Below are 26,406 nucleotides of genomic sequence, written 5' to 3' on the forward strand. Positions count from 1 at the left end.
AATTTACTTTAAGAACTCGTTCTTCTCCTTCTCTCTCTCTCTACATCTTGTTTATTGGCGCTGACAAGGAAAGTAGAATATTTTATAAGGAGAAGTTTGGTGTGAAAAATCAAATCGGAAAATCAATGTTTCTCTTGCCATTTTCTCTCATTCATTCTCGCGCGCATTTCCCAAAAGATCCTCTTTTCTCCCCTCTTTTTCTTCTTCTATTTACATTTTAATTGAATTTCTAATCATTTCATTCTTATTCATTATTTTTTCTCTTATGTTTTCATGCTATTACAAATACGTCAGTCTCAGATAGGCATACTTTCTACAACTATTTCCCGCCGCCGCCGCCGCCGCTGTTCTTCGCCCGCGACAGACTCACGCACGCACGCACAACATCATCGTCCAACTCGCAACAAGATCCCGAAAGAAGGATGAGAAGATGTGAAAATACAACAGAGAAAAGACATTCTTTCCACAAGCTTTATATAATATAATCTTCTGCCTCGTCTCTCTCTCTCTCTCTCTCTCTCTCTCTCTCTTGTTGTCCTATTACAAGAAGCATCTTTTCTTTAGACATGCAATTTGTCGTGTCGCGTCTCGTCTTTCATGTTAGAAGTTTTTAGAAGCTAAATATAATTTTCCTCATATTTACAAATAACCATTTTCCTCATCTTAATCATAATGAAAAATTGAGTATTATTAAAAGGGGATTTCTCTTGTTTCTTTCTTTCTTCATCTTCTTCTTCTTTAATCTGTTAAATTGAAATGCGTCAGGGTGATTTTTGGGGGACACAAATATCCTTTTTTTTCTTCATCTTCTTTTTGCAAGCTTACAATTATAATATTTTATGACGAAAAAAAAAGAATTAACTAATGAAACAAATATACAAAAAAAACATAAAACAATAAGTCAAAATACAATTATTCTTTTGATTTCCTTTATGACATATAAAGAATCTTTTCTTTTTCTTTCTTTTTGTTGTTGTTTGTTTATTACAAAAGTGCAGCAAGAACACACGCAAATTTTGGTATTTGGAATATTTCGTCAATTTACAAAATTTCTCAGGTAATTTTCCATGGGAATAAATCAATAATCTCTCTAAAAACAAAAATAAAAGATGTATAAATTTGCCAAACGAACGAATTTTCTTTGCCTGGACTCCGAATTAGTGCAAGATATATAGTTTTTCATCTCCTTTCTCTCTCTCTCTCTCTCTCTCTCTCTCTCACATGTCATCAGTGACTCACACTCTCTCTTCACACGCGCTTTTCGTAGAAAAAGAATATAGCAAAATGTTTTCTCTCCTCTCACAATTTACTCGTTAAAGATTAATTCATAGTGTGATTTTTTTCTTATTCTCCGTGTCAACATTATGCTTATGCCTTCTGCACTCACGCACGCGCGCACATATATAAAATATATATTCATATTCACTATTATTTTCTCTATTTACTATCATTTTTTCTTTATCATTTATAATTACATAAACTAGCATCTACTGCCTTTGCGTATGAACATTTTTGGGATTTTCTTCGATATGACTAGCTTTTGCACTAAGCTTCACTTTTCCTCTCAGTTTTCTACACTTCGTTCTGATGATCTTGCGTCTCTCATTCTCTTTCTCTTACTCTTTCCCTCCCGTTAACAATGAATTACTGTAAGGTCTAATATTTTACGTGCTATTTCCACATTTTATATGTTTGTTGGTTTTTTTTTTTAATTTTGCCTATACTTTAATACATATTTTTTCTTCACTTTTACTTTACAAATGGCTTGAGAATTGGATATTTTCCAAATTTCTACTCTTTCTCTGTTTTTTCTTCTTCTTTTCTATTTGCTGTATGAATTTTTATTACGTTCGATTTCAAGAAGGCTCAATTTGCACAAATAAAAAGAACATTTTTTTTCTCACTGAAATTCTTCTGTAATTTTGCAAAATAAAACATTCTATGGCAGTTGGAAAATATGTTGCTTTAGTGCAGAAATAAAACTGATATATATATATATTTATATATATGAATATATAAGTGTATAAAATTATTTCTAATCCATAAACTAATAAAAAAAAATACATAAAATAAATGGGCGTTTCTTTGCAGAAAAAGGAAAAAACAACTCAGTCGTGTGAAGAATTTAGACAAATCCACTTTTTTTTTTACTAACATTTCTCTCTCTTTTTTTCTATTTTAAATATATATGGATGCTAATCAAATTCCATTTGAACGAAATTGATATTCGGACAAAATCCAACTAACTTACATTTAATGTTTTATGTATTCTTTCCACCTCTTTGTCAATAAAGTGTGTTTCTCTTCATTCTATACCATTAAATAATATCGATTCTGTTTTCTTCACTTTCACTTCTGTGTGTGTGTGTGAAAAATCATAATTAGAAGCAATGAGAAAAGTATTCTGCAGAAGTATAAAATGTTTGTCAAGCTTTTAGAATTTTTGTGTGTGTTTCTTTTTTGAAGGGTGCGAGACTAGATTTAAAAATTCAAGTTCGAAATTTTGGTCTCAATCATTTTCTCGCAAATTTTTCCACATAAAATCTTCTACATTTTATCCAATGTTTTTCTTCTCTAGTTTTTTATACTTTTTCCAATGATCTGCACAGCCTCGCCCCCTGTATTTTCATATTCAAGTGTGTTTTTCTTTTCTTCATTTCTAACAAAAAAAAAATCAAGTTTGCGGAAGGAAACTTTAGTCATTAAAATGTGTTGAAAAAGTATTGCTTGGACAGTCAAAATAATCAATTTTTATAAAAATCCTGTTCAAAATCTTAATGCAGAAAGGAAAGGAATTAAGGAAATTGCGTTATCGTTCTTTTTCTCTTCTCATTCCAAAATTCATAATTTTTTGCAATCATTACAAAATATGTATTTTGTGCTCACAGCGCATTTTTTAACATCTCTAAAACTCCCCTCATTCCCTCTCTTTCACCCTCATTTCTCTCTCTTTCTCACGCGGTAACACTTTCATGTGAAATCGCACTGATAGTGTTTTTTTTTAGACATTTCGGGTTAAATTGTAACATTGCCTTCTATCTACAAAGTGAAAACTGGTCGCAATGAAGATCATCTCTCTCTCTTGGGCAAAATAAAGTCTCTTTCTTTCTCTCTCTGAGAAAGTTCTTTTCGCAAACTTGTGTGCAAGAATTGGGCGTGAATCATCGACACAGTAATGCTTTGTTCTCACAATGTCTTTATACACTTGTGCAGAGTTTAATGAACTTTTCTTTTCTCCCTTCTTTCTTTTTTTTTGGTAATATTCATGCCTTTTCATTCGATTTTTGCATCATTACTTCTTTCCTTCTCTTTCTCTCTCTCTCTTTGCATTTCGTTCATTTATAACAATTCAGTTTGCAGTGAAGTTTTTCTTTCAAACTTCACTTCATTCATGTTTAAGATATATTGTTTGATTTAAGGACTTTTGCCTAAAATGTCTCTTAATCTAGATCTCTAAAACCACCTTCGATTCTCTGACTGCCAGGGAAGGATGGAAATTGCGAAAGTCGTGGAGAAAGGCCCATTTTGTCTCAACGTCGAATTTGTGCGCGATGGGAAGTACAAGCAAAGTCGCTTTAAGACGCTTTCATTCTCTTCGAGCGTCTTCGTCATATTTGTTTCATTAATTTCGTCTGTTTTTTACCTTGTTTTACATTTACAAACACTAAACAATCGTCTATCGTAAGTGTGAAGCTGTTTTAGGCGCAAAATTCTGCTTCTTTTGCCACTGAAGAAAGTCATATATTCTATGGACAATCCTTCTTCACTTGCTGGCCTTTCCCCTTGCTGACATTCGTGACGGAACTTCGCGACTTCCGCCTTCCCGCCGCGGATCATTCAGCCCCTCGCGGCGCCACGCTCTTGATGTGCGCCTGAGTGGTGATCGGCAAGGTGGTTGTTGTTGACGTCGGCGCGATGGTGGTGTTAATTGCCGCCTCAGCGACATAAGTCATCTTCTCCGGCGCTGCACTTCTCATTGGCATCGACAACACATCGTTCGCCACTTCTGACGTTTCGCTCTGCGGCGTCAGCTGCTTCTGGACGCCGCCGGGAATCTCCAGATTGGCGGCGATCGATGTACTCGTGGACGCCGGAGACGCCAAGACGGTGGTGGGCGTGGACGGGCCATCAGACGCAATCCCTCCGCCGCCGCCACTCGGCGAGTTGCTGTCCGCCACAGTCCAATTGCGCTCAATACCTGCAATACGACATACGGAATATTCGTGCCACAAATTCATCTCAATCTACAATTTCTTTCACATCTACTTCTCTCGCTCTCTTCACACAAAACACACACTCGCCAAAGTATGTACAAAACTAAGAGACACTTTTTCGCTACAAATCTCCTTTTATCATTTGCCTCACATTCTCTTTCTACAGTCTACGGAAAATCTAAAAGATGCAAAGAAGAAAAGACAATATAATTGTATGGAAAAAGTTAGAATAACAGTTGTAATATTGACAGTGATAGCAGAAAAAAAGATCGTTGAAAAGAATTAAGAAATCTGCAGGTGAAAAGAAAAGAAACGCATGAAATAAAAAAATTGATATTTCTTCCCATTTTTTTGACACCAATCTAGATTTAAAAAGGAAAAAAGTGTTTTTAGCGACAATTCACTGATTAAAAGAAAATGTTGGAAATTTCATTATTGCATCTCTATAAAACATATCAAATAAATGTATTCAAATTCTACATTTTTTTTTTCATTATACATAAAAATTCGCTTTCTCTCTTTCTCTCTCTCTCTTTCTCTCTCAATCAAACAGAATAGAAAGATTTATTGTCAGAATTAAAAAGAAGAAATATGCAGAGAAGTCACAGGAGGTGCAAAAGAATAGTAAGAATAAAGAGAGAGGCTACTAACTGGCCGAATGGACAGGCATCTGCATGTGGCTTGGATCGACGCCCTGCATCAAAGCGCTGCTGAGTTTACTGAAATAGCTGCTCAATGTATCTGCAATCAGCGACGCAATTTTTTCCCGATCCGTCTGCAGAAGGAACACAAAACACACTGTGTTTATCACCATCGCCGAAGGATTGCGAATTAAACCTTACCTCATGAATAAATCCTAAATGTACTAATTCTTCAGAAAGATGCGTCGCTGAGTCATCTTGAGAGACTTGGCATGTCAGTTGTCTATTCATTTTATCATCCATCCGGAGTAGTATTGTCATCTGAAAACACTGCACATTAAAATGTATAAATATCATTTTTTTTTAGTTCATTGAGCGATATAATGGATTGTTAAATTAGAAATATATGTCTGTGTGTCTCTATGTGGTCGTTTTCTTCTTATTATCTCGTTTCACTCCTCATGCACACGTCTACAATGCATCGTTAACTTTTCAATAGCAAGGTCTCCCTCTCCCTCTCTCTCTCTCTCTCTCTCTTGCTTGCTTGCTTGCTGTTCTGCATCATCGTTCTCTACCCCCTTCGCCACACAGCTACCACACTTCAGTCATCTTGTGTCGTGCAACACTTGCATTATTATAATGCATTTGCAAGAAGAGCGCGCGCAGTGTGGAAAGAAATATATAATCTCATGTGGATGCAAAATTGGGGTTGGCAAATATCTTCTTACAGCATGTAATGTTTTTTGTGTGTGGTTTGTGGACACAAACAGTATAAAATATGTTCTCCTTACCATTAGATCACAGCTGTCTTCTCTTGGCTTTACACTACACATCATATTCACAACTTTCCTAGTTTCTACATCTAGAGGTTCTGGCGTCACTGACTTCACAGACTCCGTTGGTTCTGGTGATATAGCTCTTGGTCGCGGTGGCGGCGGTTGTTGGGCCGGAAATGCAGTCAAGGGATAAACGCCAAATCTGGAAAGAATGACAATTAATCGATTTATACTCAAAACACAGCCAAACATCAATGCCATACCTCACATCTTCCACGAACTTCTCCAGCTTCTCAGCCGATTGCACATCAGCTAATCTCACTTCCACAGGATCATTGGCTCGAGAAATGTCCGCAAGGACAATGTCGGGTTTATACACTCTTTGCATTGCTTCGTCAATTGTCGGCTCTTGCTGTAAATTTGCTGTAATTACAAGAAATAATCAATATTTCTCCTCCATTTCACCCAGAAAAATCTACTTCACCCACAGATTGTGTGACAAATTTGAGGATTTTTTATTGTTGATCTCTTTCACAGGGAGAAAACGATCTATTTGGCTTCTTGAGAAATTCTTTATTCCACACAAACAGTGGGAAAAGCTTTCTCTCTATACTTTTGATAGTGACAATTTAATCAAAAGCGCCAAATCAACGTCACATCCCAATGATGGTGTTTGATCAACTGATCGTGGAAATCTCTCAATTTCCACATCAATCCCCCATCAATCATCGATTCCTTTGCAAACACAGACACAGAAATATTTGCAAGGAAATCAAGTGAGAATGTGGGGATAAATGTCGAGCGGAAGGAGTGGAAAAAATGTCACAATAGCATTTCTCCTTCAATCCACACAACATTGCACACATTGTTTTTGCAAATAAATTAAGGAAAGATTTAATAGAATAATCAGAGAGATACTAACGTGCCGTATCAACTAGACAATGCGCCGCTAACAGCTTAAGCGAGTGAACTTCAAACAAAAGTGGATGAAATAATAATTCCCTAGCACTATCTCGTTCGGCGGGGTCTTTATTCAGGCACTTTAGGATGAAGTCCTTTTGTTGAGCATCATCGAGGCTTTCAATTGTTCGTGTAATCATTTCCTCAGTGACTAGTGTTCCGGAATCGCCGTTGCCTTGTATTTCCAAGCCGGCCATTTCCAATGCACACATACCAAATGAATAAATATCTATGGCAGGTGTCAGGGCAGCTACAAAGAGATACAAAAGAAGAAGGGTTATTTCATATAGTACAACTCATCAATTACCCACGCAATGAAATACTCCCATTCTCTTATCACTAAGAATTTCATTCATTTCCTTTCTTCCCCTCCCAACCACCTTCTGAGCCGCAAGTCAACGACTCAATGAAGATTCTCCATTTGATTATAGAGAGAATGGCTTTACAATACCGAGCGGCTTTGAGTACAAGAATCCAATTGTACATTCTATGAATCAATTGAAGTATGACTCAATTGATTATTAGAAAATAGAATTAGCAATTTTGCATCAATTTCTATAGAATTTAATTGCACACAGAGAATTGGCCTCTATGTGAATCTCACACACTTTATAGACTATTTTTTTTCCTGTGTCTCTGCAATTTAGACACGGCGCCACTCTATTGTCCAACACACAACTATTACACACTTGGCGCAGCAATTGTAATGGAATCTCAATGGAGATTTACAACCAATAAATTTTCCCACAAATCAATTATATATCAATAACTCATTGCAATTTTACCATAACTAGACAAGAGAGTAATAAGAAAATAACCAGTAACATTGCTTACCACCATATTCTGGTGCAATAAAGTGCATATTCTTCATATTATCCCTGCATGTCTTTACATGATGGTGAATGGCATCGGGAGCTACACTACCAATCTTTACTAGACCATTGTGTTGAATAAATATTGTATCACAGGTAAGGTTGCCGTGTATAATTGGCGGCGAACAGGAATGCAAATAACTATAAATGAAGTAATGTGGAAGAGACAAAAAAAAAGAGAAACACATATTGAGTTATACATAAACCAAGTACAATGACATAATAAATATAATGAAATATATATATATGAACCTTAGAGCTGATAATATTTGTGTGCACCACCGCCTCCACGCCTGCAGTGGTAGTTTCTTAACATTCCTCTTAGTCCGTTTTAGGAACTGTTTCAGTGACCCGGAGGACATGCACTCAGTTATAAATATTACCTGTGCGGAGAGAGAGACAATATCAGATCAGAAAATGCAGTCACACGAGAGATAAAATACAATTTATAGTCAATTCTATTATACCCCAGAGCTATTTCATCGATGAAGAGCAGTGATTTTTCAAATTTCCCGTTTTATGACTAATTTTCCATTATCGCAAGATATAAATGAAATAAATGTCCGCAAATTGACTTTAACCATGAGTATATTCTACACGAAAATGAGCCAAATGCTTTGTAAACTTCAATAAACAGTTTGTAATATCCGATTTAGCCATTAAGTGCTTGCAATACAACTTCAATCGATGGAAGGAAAAACATAACAATCTCCACATCATTGAGAGTTGCCAATAAATTCTTTGTTGAAAAAGCCATAAAGGTTCTTCTCTTTGAAAAAGCTCTGCATGCAAAGTTGTATGATGTTTCTTTTATCAATTAAACTCTCGTAATTGTCAATATTAAATCCATTTTCTTTGTGAAGCAGGTAAATTAATAGCTCTGAAGTCAATGTTTTTATGTTCAAAAAAAATTACCCTAGGCTTATCGTTATGTGTATCGGTCCAATACCGATGAAACTTGACTATATTCGGATGCTCCAGTTGTGTTAAGTTCTCGAAAACTTGCTGGATTTTTTCCTCCTGCGATTTGAAGTCTCGTCTTTCGGAAAACTGCACTTCGTTCCACACAACTTCGACACCCTCCTCTGTGTCCATCGCCAGGTAAGCACAGTCAATGCCGGGAACATCTCTCTGCTCCAGCTGCAAGTGAATAACAAAAGAAAAGTGTTACTTGAAATCCATTCAATTCAAAAAATCCCAACGAAACAACGCAGAGAGTTTCTCCACTCCAAAAGATCAAACAACACTCATCGTGGCGTCAACTCTGAGCTCTGTTTTTTCTTCTTCTGCCTCCAAAACGGGGGAGTGTGCAATGAAGACAAAAAAAATTCGCCAACAAGACAAGATTATCTTAAAGTTTCTTTTTTTTCTCTCTCACTGCAAACCCTGAAAATCCCGGAAATACTACACTAGTTCAAAATGATCAAGCAGAAAATAGCCAGAGAGAGAAAGAGCGCCAGAAGAGTACCGCAATGAAGGAAAAAAAGAACTTAGAAAAAAAAGCAAAAATAGTGAAGTTGACTGTATTTTCAATTCATAGATAAACAAGTTTTTTTTCTCCCCACTCTTTTCTCGTTTTGTGTGTTATTCTCCCAAAATATGCGTCGTTCTGTGGCTAAAGACCTTGGCGTGTGGTATTTGATTCATTCAAAAAATACTAAATCACTACAATGAGTGAATTTTATAATGGTTTCAAATGAAATAGGCCAAAAATAATGCTAAAGCATGATTCAATCAAAACTAATCTTCCGCCTCCAATAATCAGAATAGTTTCCCTTTTGTGGATTTAGCAATCTAATTGAAAATAAACACACACAGAAAGTGCACAAATTCACTGTGATAACGTTGATATTGAGACTAAGTAGAAGAAAATGGTCGTGAAAAATGCCCTTGTAATCAAACATGTGTGCGTCTCTAAAGTACTGTATAAAAGCCGGATAAAATTGATGAAGAACGCGCGCATGATTTCTCACGTGGCAAAAATCGTCATACAACTTCACAGTAAAGACATTCCATCCATGACGTTCGCATGTCCTTTTGAGACAGACACGCTGCACGAGTGCCCAAAATAGCACTGCATCTTCTCACTTTTTCCCATTGTATTGAACGATGACGACTAGAGAGTGTTGATAGCGAAACCAGAGATACACAATCGCCAACGCGAGTCATGTGTCAGCGTAAAGCCAATTGGTTGGGAAGATGAATGATCCTGAGGAAAACCCACACAAAACTACGTGTGCAGTCTTGTATTTATTAAAACATTACAACGAGGTGGGATTTCTCAGTCTTATCAGTGGCGAAATTCCACAAATATTTCTGCGCACAATGCTTGAAAAGTACACAACGCAGTCACGCTCAATCATTCAAAACCCGATACAAAATATAACCACAGAATTCACAGTTGTTTATCAAATGAATAATAGTTTCAATAGACATTTTTATCCATGAGATTATTACACCACAATAATAATGCACACAGTCTTTCTTATTCTCAATCCATAGAACGCATTACGGGAAGATGAGAACACAAATATCACATGAGTCCGTTCGTCTTAAGACGCAGTCATACAATTCATTAAATGGTTGGATATGTAAATAGTCATACAATTGTTCACAAGAACACCAACAAAATGATACAACGAGAAATACTTGAAGCGCAAAAGTGTTGCAAATATTCAGTGACACAAAACAAATAGTCAGAGATGTGCAAATGTCCACATAATTTAAATAATTTGTGTCAAAGAACTAAATATATTAACTTCTGTCTTTCTCAACAAACTCTGCAATAAAATCGGCTAATCTTTGGATCTTGCAAGATGATAAAAAAGAATCCGATTTGTTGACCTTGCGAAAAACATGTTGATATAAAATCCATGCTCGTGAGCGCCGCATAATGTACAAAATCCGCAAACCTCTCTCGTGTATGTCGAATGTTATAAAGACAAATAACTACACAATGTCAAGAGCGAGTGTAAGAGAGTTTCAAAAATCTAGCTGAAAATCGCATTGTACATAAAATAAAAATTCGTATGTATAAACTGTGGAATTTTCTAAATTGCGCAAAGATAACACAACACCAAAGAATACAATTGTAATTCATACATCCAGGAAAAACAACAGAGAAAAAGCCAAAAGAACTTCATGACGCACAAGAAAAACATATAAACTCATAATGAAAAATAACAATAGCTTAAAACATCTAAAATACAGTAAAGATACATTGTAAGGAAATTGAAAGAAAAATTGCCACATTGCGAATTGTGGTGGGGAAAAGAGAGTGACACATATATATTTGCTGTCGCCATTAATATCATAATATCAACACACCAAAATTATATATTTTCCGCAATCTAATAATCTTTTTTTTTACAATGTGTACGCGAGAAAATACAATTTTTATTTGCGTGTGAATTTCTTATATAAACACAACACGTACAATATTATACTCAGAGTAATTTCACCGTGATATCGATTTTACATCGTGAAAACATATATTTGCCTAAGTCTAGAGGAAATATAGTAAGAAAATGTGTACATTTTACAGGTGTTCAGTCAGTATTAAATTTTGAACACCTCATATAAACGAGTCATTATTGCATTTCACTTTAAGATTGTTCACTTAAAGCAGTTTGAAAGTTTGCAGTTTCTCAGAACTTGAGAATCACAAACTCAAAAATAAATATTTATTAGTCCACACGTTCGCTATAAATCATTTCATAATTACTCTATTCATTGACATTTTAAAGGAAAAATCTACCTCAGAAAACACAAGATGTCACAAAACAACTTTAAAATTTCTATCTCTCAATTATACTGCATTGATAACAGCTGAAATAATCATTTCTCAGAATGACGACAGCAAAAAGGAAACATGTTGAATTTCCAAGAAATCTTCTCCCAAGCAGATAACGTAATCATTCGTTATTATTACACCCAAATCATTACCTATTTATATGTGTTATTAATATCCAAATATATTCCTAATTGCTACTCTAAAAATAGGCATTTTGTGTATATATACGTGTAATTTTGCGCAATAGTAAAAATATATTCTCACTACGCTATATTTACACATAACTCCGCGATATATGTGAGAAAGCCCATAATATGAAGATGTGTTGTAAATTAAATTCACATTAAACTCTTAAACGCTCGTGGGTGTGAGTGTTGTTCGGCAAATTGGCACTACTTGACAAATTAAACATACTCCGTTTGAGGTGCTAAATTGTCTCTCCTAATGAAGTGTAGCGAAAGATAAATTCTTTTTTCTCAAGGAAAATATCACAAAATGCATTCACTCACGTTACATTTCATTCACACATTTTGCATGATGACAAACAACTCAGGAATAAAAATGGCATAATTATAAATGTGACTCAAATTGCATTTGAATGTGGAAAGACTTGGACACAAAATTGTCCTCTCACTTGTCAGTGGCCGAAAGAAAAGTCGCAAAATAGCATATATTGTCTTGAGTTGTTGTGGCTAATTGTTGATGGGAACAGGTGTCTTGTGAGATTAGTTTTGATTAGAAATTTTTCATGTTACGACAACTTGAGCAAACATATTCGCGGATGGACAGACGTGACATTGAGAGTTATTGGGTAAAATACAGCATATAACCATATGTGAATACGTATGCATTATCATAAAAGTCTATTGGCAGAAATCAACTGACAACTTCTCAACATATGAAAATTATTAAAATTAATTAAGATGCTCATTTCTCAACTTGGCAACCGATTCTTTTGCTTCGCTGTTTCTCTGCACGATCTTCTTTTTCCTCACTGCGGCGTGTTAAAAAGAAAATTGAATTTATTGTCTACATCACTTTTTTTCATTGTCACTCTACAATATATGTTGTGCGCTTAGAGAATCATTTCGAAGTGAAGTGGATCATAAAATAAAATGAATAATGTCTTTCTCAAATCATAGACACCACAGACAGAAAGGAGAAAATACTAAAAATACAAAGGTCAAGAGCATGTCTTGTTGTGTTGTGTCGCATAAAACTATGAAATATTTGTATGTTAAATAAATTCTACCTATTGTTTGAATTCTCAACACAACAGAGAGTGCAAATCTATGACGCATTTGCATTATTATTGTGCGCCTACGAGTTGAATTCTCTGCAATCATTCTAACCGCACCAAAGCTCTATATAACACACATGAATATAATAGTCAAATCCAATTTAAAAGCACACACAAGACAAAACCTTCATAAATTCGTGCTTAACTTCCCTGACGAGACATGACTTTTTGCAAATAAAATTGTAAACTGTGAAATGTTCTCATAAGAACGACTGTATAAAGTAATATCAATAAATTGTCAATTGAAATTAGTTTGATGAACGGGAAAAAGGTGGAAAATCACCGCAACGTGGCTTCATCGCAGTGTTACGCTATGAAAAGCAAATTGAGAATTTAATTCGTGTCAGAAAGATGCCAACTCGCTCTTGGCGATTATAAAGGATTTTCAACAGGTTTTCCCCCATAATCCGTCCCATCAAATTGTGTCCTTAAACCTCGTTAACATTTTGTATTTTCACTGTTTTTAATACAAATGCTAATATAGACAAATTGTGAGTGTGTAAAATTGAGATATTGTCATTAATTGTGATAATATTCATAAAATGGAACACATTTTGTAGACTTAATTGACCAAAACTTTATTCAATTACCACAATTTTGTATTTTACATTTCAAGTTATTATTATTGTTAGTCATAATTTTCACATGTCCAAAATGCATTAATAAATAAATCTCTCCCATATTTCAATCACACTCTCTCACAAATGCAGTGACTCTTAATACTCGAAAGGAAAGTGTATTTTGAGAATATATTCAACGAAAATTTCAGGCAAATTTAATTAATTACCATGCACAGCAATCAAATCGTTATTCATCATTATGTATACAGCAACTCAAGAGATGAGTTTTCCCTGTTAAATAGCAGGAACATACAATTCTTTCACACACTCTGCAAACCACATTCGTCTCTCATATAAAATCTCGTGCCAAAATATCCAATTATAAAATATATTTTCTATATAAATGGCGCCTCGCTGTGTAATGCAAATAATGTCTTCACGTAAATTGTATTATTGTGTAAATTGTCCAAGTCAATATTCTGCACGAGACGCGCTGTTTCGGCCGAAAATCTCAGGCGATAAGCGCACTTTTCCTTCCACCTTCTTCTTTTTTGCGCTGTGAACATTTTATATGAGGAACAAATACATCTGTGTTACGAGGGCAACCTCATATTGGCCATATTATGATGATGACAGACTATACGTAAAAATTGCTCTCTTCTATACTTTTCTTTATTTTTACACATCGAATTTCAGTTTGATGGCATTTTTCCACCCAGTTGAAGAGACAAGCAAAAAAAAACAGAGAGAAAAAATGCGAAAGACTTTGAGCTATTACGTATGCTTTGCCTTCATGTTACAAATTCACTGCGATGATATTCTATTTCCTCAATTTCCACCACAGAAATTCTTTCACAACCATCAGCAAAAAAAATTCTTCAAGGAAGTCATTTGAAAATCTTTATCCTCTCGTCTCTAGACACCACAACTTTCTTCTCTTACACTCTGTCTTCCCCGTCTCACTTTCTGTACACAAAACTCATGGCTTAATAATAACAAAACAACCAAATTTTCGGAAACCAAGTTGAGCGTGACGCTGATTTTGTCCTTCGTCTCTTTGCGTTAAACACACACACACATTTTGGATTCTTGACAAATTTCCACATACAATATGCGAAATGACTCTTCCTTCCGCAAGGAGGTTGGAAATTAATGGCACCACTTAACTTGCCTTCACATCGAACGTTATGTGTGTCTCAGGATATGGAAAAGTTCGCCGCATTCATGTAATTACATCACCTCAGCCAAATTACACTGGCGACATTTCAAATCATACATTTTCACAAATTCTCTAAGACAAAAGACTTCGATTCTTGTGTGAAATTTATTTAGTATGCAAATTATTTTGCTCACTGAAAAATAAGTTGATAAAATTATTGATATTCTGGTATTTCAACATTTTTCAAATTGCGCATCGCATAGTGAAGAAAAGAAAAGAAATCAATTCTATTGATTGGGAAGTGCAAAAAGAATATCAGGATCTTCTATCATTCAAAACACGCACTCAAAAAAAAAATAAAATTATCACGATTGATATTGAATATCTGAATAATTTGCTTAGCATCAAATTCCACGTGAATATCAAATGTTTTTTCTTCTCGCTATATTGATTCACATAATATATATATTGGAGAAATTGCCCATCTTTCATCTTCTCCACTCTCATTTCTCCCCACACAGATCTTCGACAGTCACTCTTTTTCTAGTCAACCACTAAAAAGACAATTTGAAATTGAAAAGCAATCCAAAGAGCTTTTACACTCTTTCTCCATCAGTCAGCACAAAACCACAAGAAAATGTACACAACACAAGAGTGAAAAAGCCATCAGATATCCTCGCGATCTCCGTGAGATTCGATGAAGACATTGATTATTTCCCCACCCCGTGTTAATCAACATCAATGTGAGAGACTGTAAGAGAGAAAAAAAAGTGTAGTTTTCTTGCACTGGCTAAAAATAGCTCTGCAATATCTGTATATAAATGTCTAGTTGTAAAATGAAACGTTCGTTGAACTTTCGCAAGTTCCTAGATCTTTGGATCGAAGGTCAATTTTTTGCACACACGCTCACAACACTCCAACCAAACCACACTCTCAGTACTGAATTCACTTCCACCATATTCGCAAATTACTGAAGGTGAAATTCGCCAATGTGTATATATTTTAATAAAAGTGATTGGAAGAGCGGCGCGCGTAGAAAGAAGAGAAGGGAAGAGAAAACACGACAAAAATGGTAATAATGTGCGAGTATATTTGTGAATTGAGGCATAAATTAGAGATAAAACGCACTTACAAATTGCTCTACAATCACACTTGAATTTCATTGACAACCATATATATTAGAGGTTTTGTTGAAATATCCTCATAAGCCGATCATAAGTAGTTAAAAGTATTGATTGGATATTCTATACTCACAAGTACAAAAAATTACAAACATCAAAAGTCACACGCTTGGCGCCTCCGGAAGCCATATGAAATGAGCTTAAATTGTTGTGACCGAAAGGGTTTTAGAAAAGAAATCGATTGATTTAAGCTTCTCTAAGTGCGTAAAAGCACTGAAGTGTTGATGAATTACTTAGCAAAATCATCTGTTTTTACGCTTCATAAAAGAAGATGTTGGCTTTGATTTTCAGTGATAACAAGAATTTCATTACAACTTCATTTGCCGCGCAGTTTTTCTGCCACTCCATTAATTCCTCACAAATCTTATTTATTCACTTTGTGCGTTGTGAAAAAAAAAAACGCTTCTTCAATACTAGAAAAATTTTTACGAGGTCAATCTCATAATTAAGTCATTAAAAGCCACTGATAAGACGCACTTCTATTTTATTCATTTTCTCGAAACATTTCCTGATATAAAACTCTCCAATATCAAGTGTCCCCCAATTTTCTTTCGTTTTTTTTTGCTCCTCTGCACATAATTGACTGAGATTAGATAGTATAAAAATTGAATTTACACTTGTAGATGCTATTTTTAGTCCTCAATTACATTCTCAAATCGTCATCCTCCGCTGAACTACCTACTACTGTGCCCACAATCTAACTGTCGCTAATTATCACTTCCAGCGTGCTCTTTGACGAATGGGGTTTACCAGAAGAAAATTTCCCAACAACCTCCCAACGACACGTTTCATAAATTATACACACGCGGTGCTCACTCACATTGCAGGAGAATTGTTATCATGTGGTTTCCATTCATGTTTTTATCAAAAATTTATTTCTGGAAATATCACACTATCAAAACGTTAATAATACCGCAGAGAACAGCATTTCCCCCCCTCAAATTTATCCTTTCGGCATGGCATTGAACTGAAGACAAGAACAACACTTTGTCGTGCAACAGAAGACAAAGTTGCAGTTCTTCTGCTGTACATTTGGAACAAGAAATGTTGTAAAGTTTAACAACAATTCACATGTTTTACACTGAAGTCCAGCAAAGAGAAAATATCTCATGGTCAATGTTAAAGCATGTGATTAGAATGGAATGTTTTGATAAACACACAAATACTGAATTTTTGCACTTCACATCATTCATGTCTCTCTCTGTCAAATACAATAGAACTGGAGCATCGCGATGAATGAGCACGTACAACATGTGTATTGGGACACAAGTTATCCCAATACGAATTGGATGAATGAGAAAAATAGTTCAATTATCAAATGGTGTGACTTTTATTGGGTGCCAAGGTCATCAACAATGTACACACATCTTAACCGCCCAGAACTTAAATTTCCCATTCGCACACTCTATTTGTTAATTTGAATAATTTCTCAATTACATCTGATAATGAATTCATCCTGCAATCTAAGGAAAACTTTAAATTCTCTATATAGCTAAAATAGATAAGGATTTTTTTTCATTTTAATACAATAAGAGAGAGATAATACCACAACTTTTTTTTTCGCTGTCATGCTGATTTAATCCTAAATGATATCGAATTGTTACGCCCAAAATGTCAACAAAACACGCAAACTTCTCCCCTTCATAATCTCCATAGTAGATAATATCCAAATAAAAGTTAAATTATGTATTTCACTTGGTTATTTGTCTCATTATGTTGGTTGGAAAAAAAGAAGATATAAACACCCAAAGAGAAACTTGCTTGGCAGAAGCCAATAATTATTTCCATATAGACAAAATGAAAACCAAATAACTGTTTTGTCGTGTTTAATACAAATCTCACATTTAATAGGTTAAATAGTACTTTTTTTCTCTGCAAAAACTTTCTTGTCTACAAATTCCATGCCACATTCTCTGCTATTTAATTTAATTTCGTCTCTAGGGCGCCACTTTGCCCCTATAGGAAAGAACAACCAAATATCACGATGAGAGTCGTTATTTTAATTAGCATTTGTGGCTCAATTCATGTAATATTCCACGAAGTGAACTACAGCACTGGAAGTAGAAGAATATTTTCGCCGGTCTCACTTTTGTCTTCGCGGGACCTTCGCCGAATTTTCGCAACGTATAGTGAATTGTGGCAGGTGATGGGTGGCATTGTTCCTCAGAGGGTGGCACAGCTTTATGGAAATAGATGTGGAGTGAAGAAAAAAAGACGAGAAAATGTCAAGGTAAGCTACATTTTTTTCACCTCTATTTGATCCTACCGAAAAAAGAAAAGGCATCACATAGCAACACTGATAATTCCCAGTGACCAATAGAAGAGTGTGTCGACGAAACAGAAATGCGAGAAGATATAGCATAGCATAACATATAGAAAGCATACTGTGGACTTGTGAACTGAACTCTGAAAAAAAAAAGGTTTTATCACACACAGAGTGTCTAAACCAGTATTTAGTAATATCCGGAAGTTAAAATCTCATCTTTTTTTCATACATTCATAGCAAATGATACAATTTATATGCAGGTGAAGAGCTCCTCATTCAGCAAAGCAAAACAATTTGAGTGACTCACGAAATTCTCTCTCTCTATATACAAATGGACGTGATTAAGAACGTGTCTATCTCTCTTCCTCTCAAAGCTAATTCACTCAGTAATGCTTTTCACATACCACGCAAGTCCAGAACCGAAAAAGCTTTCCGTATGAGTCACTTTGGGGAAAGGTTTCTGTCTGTATTCACTGCATTTTTGTCCATCATGTCATGTTAAAACACACTTCAAAAGTCTTCACCTCTATTTTTTTTTATTGGACAATTAATACGAAATTCGAGTAGAAGAAAAAAAACGTGGTATTTCACCAAAGTGTTTAATTTCTAGAAAAACCACAAAGCGCCATTTAAATCTTCCCATTCAACATCTCATTCTCAAGCACTCTTCACTGACTCAGCATCATTTGTATAAACTAAAATTTTTCCTATAATGTAACTGGTCTTGACCTTAGCGTACATTTATTAAACCACGCGAAACACCATCAATAATTATAGATTAATCACTAATTGAGTGTTAGTGGAGTAAAGTGTTATGTATATACATCAATTTCACCACTAATTGACACATTTATTACAGCTGAACCGCAATTACAAATTTGATAATTTCAAATGTGTGTTTTCTTAAATATCTCAATTGATATCACAGAAGTCAGTGCATTATTTGCACCTGTTCTGGTGCAAAGATTAAAGTCATTCGCTTAATTGCATCAATTTTCAGAATGACAATTTTTCCGTTGGTTTTAATTAAATTAAACAATAAGCAGAGATAGATGGAATTTCGTGAATTTCTCTCTCCTTCGCTCACGTTAAACCAACAAGACAGAATTTGTACAAACACCACCACAAACACACACACACCGAGACGACACAACTCGAGCGCGAGACGGAGCACATGACCGAACAGAAGACTCAGGCAAGTGATACGAATGTGCTTGAAGATTTAACCGAATTAGCTCTCCTTTTATCAATTCACATTCTCACATTATCAATTGATAAAGTGTGATTTTATTTACAAACAAGAACTTCCCCGACAACTGCTAATATACACTTCACAACATGTGCTTTTTCGCAAAGCCAAAATGAAGGTGTGATCTTAGATTTTCGTTAGCAAATATTTATGTACAAGTTTGCTATAAAGTATAAAATAAGAATTTAGAGATTAACAATTTTTCACTAAAATAGATATAAAGATTAAGATTTGTGAATTAAGCTCGCCAATCACAAAGGCAACTTCTAATTTTACTCCTTTTACATGTATTGAAAATATAGACGCAGTGGGTCAAAAATATTTGACCTGCGTAGACGCGAAGATCGCGAAAAAAAGTAAATAATCTCTCAGTCGCATTGCATCACAGAAATATTGCTGCTTCTCCTCAATTCTCAGTGGATAATTTCATGAGTCACAAATTCCCCTTGATAATGAAAACACAATTTTCGTCACACATCGCAGCAGTGTAACCTTTCCTCATTGCGCCCCGCACGAATGTATTATTGCATTGCGAAGATATAGTTAAGTTCAAAGAGCGGCAAAAGCAGCACACAAAAACCAACAACGTGAAATGGGAGAGCATCAAAAGACAATGGTTCATTTTTCGGGGAATCTCTGGCGTAAAACTTTTTCTTCCTCTTTACCGAAAACATTACATTTTTTAAGATTATAATCTTGAAAGTCAGTGAGAAGAAAGCAAAATTACATCTGTAACTATAAACCAGTGGCTTTCTCAATCTTTCTTCTTCATGTGCAAAAAAAACACCACATAAGAAGAGAAAAAAGAGGAACGAGGAAGAAGAATTAACGCTAAATATTACACAAAGTGTCCTTCCACACTATTTATTTCTCTATAATGTAAAATAAATACACGCAGCAAGACTGTTTGAGTGGCTGAGTGTTGAGGACAGACGCAAAAGCTGAGCACGAGGCATATTAAGTTGATTTTTTTTCAGAAAATATTATGACACGAGTTTGAGGAAGTTTGTCATTCTAGGTGACTCGCATTGGTTGTAATTATTACTCTTTTTTTTCCACATTGATTGCTGACTCAAATATAATAATAATGTCAGATGACAAATTCATTATAAATATCCATAATTGGTCGCAATTCTCAAGCACAACATCGACTGCAGTCATTATTATTGTGAGTCTGAGAGAAAATAAAATTGCCACTTCCTCCATCTTTTGCTAGACACAAAATTTTACAAGCCATTTTCTGATTTACGATCGTTGCAATTCTCTCTCTCTCTCTCTCTCTCTTTTGCGCTGTACAACAATATATAGTGAAATGTGTGAACGAGTGAAATTCAAATCTCAAGAGACACACAAAACCATTCACTTCTGCAAAACAGTCAATGATCTTTCAACGATGCGAGTGTGTGTCGATGACAAACGTGTTTAACTATTCATTTGTAATTATAATAAAATCTCAGTTAAATGGACGTTATTTTTTTCTTTCCTCCTTTTCCTTCTGCACTCTCAAACCGTCGAACACACATTTTCTGCATACACTCTTTATCATATCCATTAATGAAAAGATTAAAAAAAAAAGAAAGAAAGAGAAAAGGAAGGTGGGCGAATGAACTTCTTCCCCATTTGAGTGCGCGACAGGGTGGCAATTTGTTTGACGGGAGCTTCGTGTGACCAGCAATCATTATAATCACCAAGGAGTGGAGTGTTGATAGGCCACAACTTCACATTACTTTGCACAATATTGCTCATGTGTCTGACTCAAGTGGCTCCCATGTGTCCGTGACCAGAAATGTACATGCGGAGAGGAGAGAAGATGCCAGCCGCCACTCGACGTGGAAATGAGTGTCCACGGCCCAATGAACATAATGCCGGGAAAGTTAAGTATGTTATTACTCCTAATCATCCCACCTTTTTTTTCTCTCTCTCTCTCTCTCAAAATGTACACTCTTCAGCGCTATATAGCTCACATTTATGTACAATGCGCGGAACGAGAGATTATGAGGGAAAAACACAAGAAGAGAGAGATTTTCGAGCATTGCAGAAAATAGTTCATCGTCTGCCGTTGAAGATGAAGAAAATACCCTAAAGATAGAATTCACACCTCTTTTATCTCAGCAATTTTCTGTATATATATATATCAAACAAACCTACACACTATTAATAATAATCGCTACACAGTGAAACATCAACTCAATGAATCCCTCCAATAGAAGTGCTTTTTATCAGTGACAAATCAATTTACAATTCGACGCCAAGAAGCCGGTCGCTCATTGAAGATACATTTCTCCACGTGCTTTTTCCAGAAATTTCACGTCATAAAGTAAAGTCATGTGGATTAACATCATACACATGTTCACCCAAAGGCAATTACAATTTTATTATTGTTATCTAATTGAGCTTAAAGTGAAAAAAAATTCCACCTCCCATTCAGCCTAAGGAAAAATCAATGTTATTGTTCTTCACAAAAATGCTTTTTTTTAATAAAATTTACAATTGTCTCTTCTTTGTGATTGACAAAAAGTGAATTTCTAAGCTCTTCTCATAATCACTCGGCATATCTACATACATTTTGCCTCAATTCTCGTTATATAATTCCGCACTCGTGTTGAATTTCTACATACAACAAGAACGTGACTTGACAACTAACATGAGAGAGTCGAAAAGGTGATGAGTTCAAATTTTGCACTCCTCTAACTTTTGCAATTGTACGTCAATTTCTTTATCTCTCACACCTAAGACACAACTTTAAGAATAAAATTTGCACATGTGAGCGAACATTTTAAAACAACTACAGCACGATTAATTTATAGCCACAGCCCAAGAATTGTGCTAAATTCAGTGTGTGATAAGGCGTTGTGGGTCAAAAGCCGCACTTCTTTTCCGGTCATCTTTTCCCCCCCTCTTCAATAATACATTAAACTGCAGATATCAATAAATCGCTCAAGTCCTATTAATAGATTCTACACAACCGCAGAAAAGCATGGAATGGAGTAAAAAAAAGAACTTTCACAATTAAATTTCTCAATATCCATTAATGTGTTTCCTCTTCCCTTTCATCTTCTTTTCTTCAACACAAAGATGTCAATATTACGTGATTTTTCGCCTTTTCATCTCATTTTCCTCCTCTTCAAAATACATTGTCACATTTCTCAGGCTTTCTCGTTATTAATATCGATTTTTTTCATATGTGACGGATAAATTTTTAATATATATTTCATATATTATTGTTGGCCAAAAAATCCATAAAGCACAGAATTTTATACTACAATTCAAGGAGTAAAAGGAGAATTTATATATCGTACAACATTAAAATTCAGTTCAGAAGGTGGAATCTTTCGCTCTCTTTTTTTGGAGAAAAGTCATCAAACTTTCCTGGGAAAATTGTTGAGCAAAGTTACAGTTTAAAGTTATAACTACAGTCACTTTCCCATCGTCATATAGAAATTTTATGTGTGTGTGTATATTTTGTCGCTCCTTGAAACCCAGAGAGACAGATGACACAAAGCTTATAGTGCTTTGCTTTTTGAAAATATACACAAAACGTAAGGAGACACTGAAGACAAGAGCGCCGAAGGAAGAAATGTGTTTGGAAGATATACATAATGTATCTAAAATCAGTATAAAGTGATTCATACGTGAACAATGAACTTGAGAGAGTGAGAAAGAGAGAAAAAGTATCACAAATGTGTTCTCATCTCAAAAGGCAATTCATTTATGCCAATTTAGTTATCTCTTCTTTTTCTCTCGTTATTTTTTTTCATCTTATTCTTCATCCGTCCACATTAAGTCTGGTTGTTTGGATGATAGAATATTACTAGTCAAAGTCAAGCTTTGCCTCTGAATAAATTAGTAATCCATACTAAATTGGGTTTCTTCTTCTTCTGTTTTCCACAACCCATAAACATATCAAACAACAACAGATCCTGAAGCAACATCTTATCAGTATTCCGTTCTGGAAAGGTGAGTTTCTGCAATATGAATAACATCCGAAGATCAACACGCGAGAGACAGACAAGGAAATACATCTTGTGGACTATCAGATGAAACAGTCATCCCTGATCTTACTCAGTTCGTCTTCGCTCTCAGTCTCTCACTTGCTCACACTCAACTAAAGCCACTGCTTCGTGATATGATAGGTCTATTAATAGACATAGTGAGAAGGGATTGCAAAAACAACGAATCCACGAGAAACATGAAAAGATATTGAGTCATCATCAGTCGCAACTATTCGCTAAAGCAGCAATGGAAGAATTAACTAAGAGCTTTTCAATTCTATCAATTTCTTATCCCCTTATAAGAAATAAAAAAATACCTTTGCCGAGTTGTTAAGAAGCACAAACTTCTTGTGTCAAACTTGTGTTAAATTGAAAAGAGCGCATTTAGTTGAAATATGTAAAAAGATAAATCTTAATCGAAGATTTAACCTCGAAAATAATGGAATATATGGCATTTGGCCAAATTTCAATTATCATGCAGTTCATCCTCGTAGCTTTATAGCAACATCAGAAATCTTACCGAGATAAATGTGAGGATAAATGTTGATGTTTTGAATTTGTCTCATTAAATTTCATACACTCTGTTTTTTTTTAGAATGCAATCACACAACTTAAAGTTTATGCCTTTTCACTTCGATTGTATTTAATTACATTCTCACAAGCTGTTTCTTAACATGAAACAGACACCAAAACAAAGGCAAAATCGATGATCCTATTTTGCTGCAAACATTCCACAATCTTATATCAAAAATAAAATCGCAAGCACAGAAATGCCACGCGATTCAATTGCATATAATCTGCCTTTATAGTGTGCACAACGAGACCAGACAATTGTAGTATTTGCGTAGAAGAAAAAACAATAAAAATACGTTGATAAACGCGACAAATTGCGCATCAATGAAACACATATCATGACTGTTGGCGGTGGTGGTGGAAAAATAAGGAAGACAACGGTTATCTTGCGAGACTCTCTGTGAGATTATTAATAGAAATTTTGTATACAATTATAGTTTGAGCTATTTGATCAGTCTTTTTTAGCCTCTCCTTAGCTAAATTAGACAAACATTTAGTGGGGATTCTTTTGGAGAACACAATCCGCTTCCAGATGTTGCTGAGGCCATTAAATGTCCCCAAGAGTTTGGATTTTGGGCAAGAAAGAGTGTCACAAGTGCAGACTGTTGCTTTTGGGTAGAGAGAAACTTGACTTTGACCGCTGGCGCTAGTGCATTAAATAGTTGGGATTCTTCAAATTGAAAGCGCTTATGTATTTTTAGCCACCCACATTCAAATTGAAATGAAAGAACCTTTATTTACGATTCCAACATCGCTCTTTTTTTTTGCTATTTAGAATTTCTCTCTCTCTTTTCCTCTGTCTCTGGTCAATTTGGCAAGAAACGAAAATATCCGCGCTTCTCTTTCATGTTAAATCCTCTCCTTCCCACTCGCAATGCTTCAAAAAACTTCTTCTTCAAATGCTACTTTAAAACATACACAGTCGCAGATTAAACGTGGCAGATTTTTATTTACACCCCATCCACTAATCACCAGCACAGCGTGAATGCTGCTGCTTTCTTCGCGAGGTGGACACAAGAGACAAGAGGAAGCGTCACCCGATGAATGGATCATTTCACATTCGCCGCGACGAGTCACACGCATTAATAATAAAATGTGTGAAGTGCAGATGATACATAAGGAGAGGCACCAGTAAATTTAGAGCCTCGCGCAACACTTGCACAACTCTCACTCAAAGAGACCTAAACTGAACAGGATCGAGAGACGAGACTCACCTCTTCCCGCCGCTTCAGCCATCGTCCGCACGGACTCTCCTCTAAGATTTCGCTCTCATCTTCGGAATCTTCGCCACTCGGTGATTTCTGATGGTCTGGCTCGTTGTTGCTGGATCGCGACGATCGGCTGCCCGGCATGGCAAAATATCACACGGAGTGGCAAAGAGTTGCGAGAGAAATGGGGGCTCTGCTGAGTCGTCTGTCCACAAATCCCTTTCCTTCTCTCCTCGCCTTCAGCTGCAACGCGGCCAAGGGACTGCTTATCTCTTTGCCTGCTTCGCTCAATGGATGCACGACCACCTAAATCCTAGATTTTACAATCACACAACTCACTTTATCAATGCACTTCATGCCGACACTCGCATTTCTCTTTTTTATCTCTTTTCCGGAGGAAAGATGAGAAAGAAAACACTGCACACGTTCGCCCACAGACACTGTTTTTCTTCAGGCCCTTGCGGGGCTCCAATTTCCTGCTGAATCAGACTCTGCAGCCCCGTGCACGGGCCCCACGGCGCCGGAAGGTGTGGCGCAGTGTGGAGAACAGGGTGAAAGGGAGGCAAGCAGAACAGATGCACTGCGCGTTTGCTGTGTTGACACAATTGAGCAAATATGTTAGGTTATGTCTCTCCGGACGTCCAATGTCACTTCTCACACTCCTCTCCGGGGCGCCCAGTGGAAAAATCCCCCAGTTTGCACGGGTATCCGCCACTCTGGCACACGAATCACCGTCTGATGCCGATCCACAGGCAGTCGCGGGCTGCTTTTATCGGCGAATCGGGGGCAGATTGCGTGGAAGAGACGCCAACTGGCACGGGGGTAGTGACACTTCTGCGGAGGTGGCTCACTCAATGTGCATCGAGGCGACGGGGAAGTGACTCTGACCGCTCGTGGGCGTCCCTTGGAGTGATCTGCAGTCTCTCTACGACACCTGGTGCATCTTCAGACACAGTCTGGCGATCCGGACGCGAGATGGGCTGAGCCCGAAGAAATGTCACAGCGAGGCGCTTGGATTCCTCTTGTCTTTGGAGAAATTGAGAGTCTCTTGCTCTCTTGAACGACACTGAGTCGCCTTGTTTTCAACCAGACGTGTTCTGCTTGGGCGTGTGACGGGGCTGCATTTCACACAACCGTACTGTGTGCGTGTTGGTGTGCAGTTTTTTTCCTTCTCATCTCACTCTCTCTCTCTCTCTCTCTGTCGGTCATTTTTACCCAGAACTTTTAGACTTTTTCAGACATTTCACTTCCATTTGCGATACAATGTAATCCAATATCCAACGTGAAATTGTAAACTTTTTCCTTCTCGTGACACCACAGAGACATTTAGTCGGGTGGGAAGAAAAAGCGTGGAAAATTTCTTCACTTTGCAATATTTTTCCACCTCCCTATATATGTATGCAAGTTATTATATAGAAAGAGACGACCAAGGTTACCGGCTCACATCGATTTAACAGACAAAATACATTATTGACCGTAGAGCAACTTTGATTTGAGATATTGAACCTATCCCACTAAATACAGCACAGTTTTTACGCCAAACTCACTCTGAAACTGCTCGCCACGATATTTTCTGAAACGACTGGCCATTTCACAAAATACACTGTCAAACTTCACGTCCCACTAAAGTATTTGTCGCCCAACTGTTGACCGGTTTTCCCG

The 26,406-nt window shown here is 36.2% G+C and overlaps 1 protein-coding gene across 6 annotated transcripts; it reads right to left on the bottom strand.

The window, feature by feature from the left end:
* Positions 1-726: 726 nt before the first annotated feature.
* LOC132264405 (nuclear receptor-binding protein homolog) lies at positions 727-26,406 on the bottom strand. 6 transcript variants are annotated; one of them, XM_059764605.1, is made up of 11 exons: positions 25,960-26,405; positions 24,751-25,050; positions 8,379-8,603; positions 7,716-7,846; positions 7,426-7,604; positions 6,554-6,841; positions 5,895-6,054; positions 5,647-5,833; positions 5,057-5,185; positions 4,866-4,989; positions 727-4,198 (listed from the first exon to the last, which is right to left on the bottom strand). In XM_059764605.1, the coding sequence occupies exons 2-11, from the start codon at positions 24,886-24,888 to the stop codon at positions 3,834-3,836; spliced, it is 1,926 nt and encodes a 641-aa protein (XP_059620588.1). In that variant the 5' UTR covers positions 24,889-25,050; positions 25,960-26,405; the 3' UTR covers positions 727-3,833. The 6 variants fall into 6 exon arrangements, with proteins under 6 accessions (XP_059620588.1, XP_059620586.1, XP_059620590.1 ...); XM_059764603.1 differs by having other exon boundaries at positions 24,751-25,057; XM_059764607.1 differs by having other exon boundaries at positions 24,751-25,057; positions 26,292-26,390.

The sequence above is a fragment of the Phlebotomus argentipes genome, unplaced genomic scaffold (genome assembly GCF_947086385.1).
Source record: "Phlebotomus argentipes unplaced genomic scaffold, Phlebotomus argentipes genome assembly contig_74, whole genome shotgun sequence".
NCBI lineage: Eukaryota > Metazoa > Arthropoda > Insecta > Diptera > Psychodidae > Phlebotomus > Phlebotomus argentipes.

Coding starts and splice junctions, on each gene's coding strand:
- LOC132264405 (XM_059764605.1), bottom strand. CDS start 24,888: ATGCCGGGCAGCCGATCGTCGCGATCCAGCAACAACGAGCCAGACCAT. Junction 8,604..24,750: donor GGCTGAAGCGGCGGGAAGAG/GTGAGTCTCGTC, acceptor ATTCACTTGCAG/CTGGAGCAGAGAGATGTTCC. Junction 6,842..7,425: donor TATTGCACCAGAATATGGTG/GTAAGCAATGTT, acceptor ATCTCTTTGTAG/CTGCCCTGACACCTGCCATA.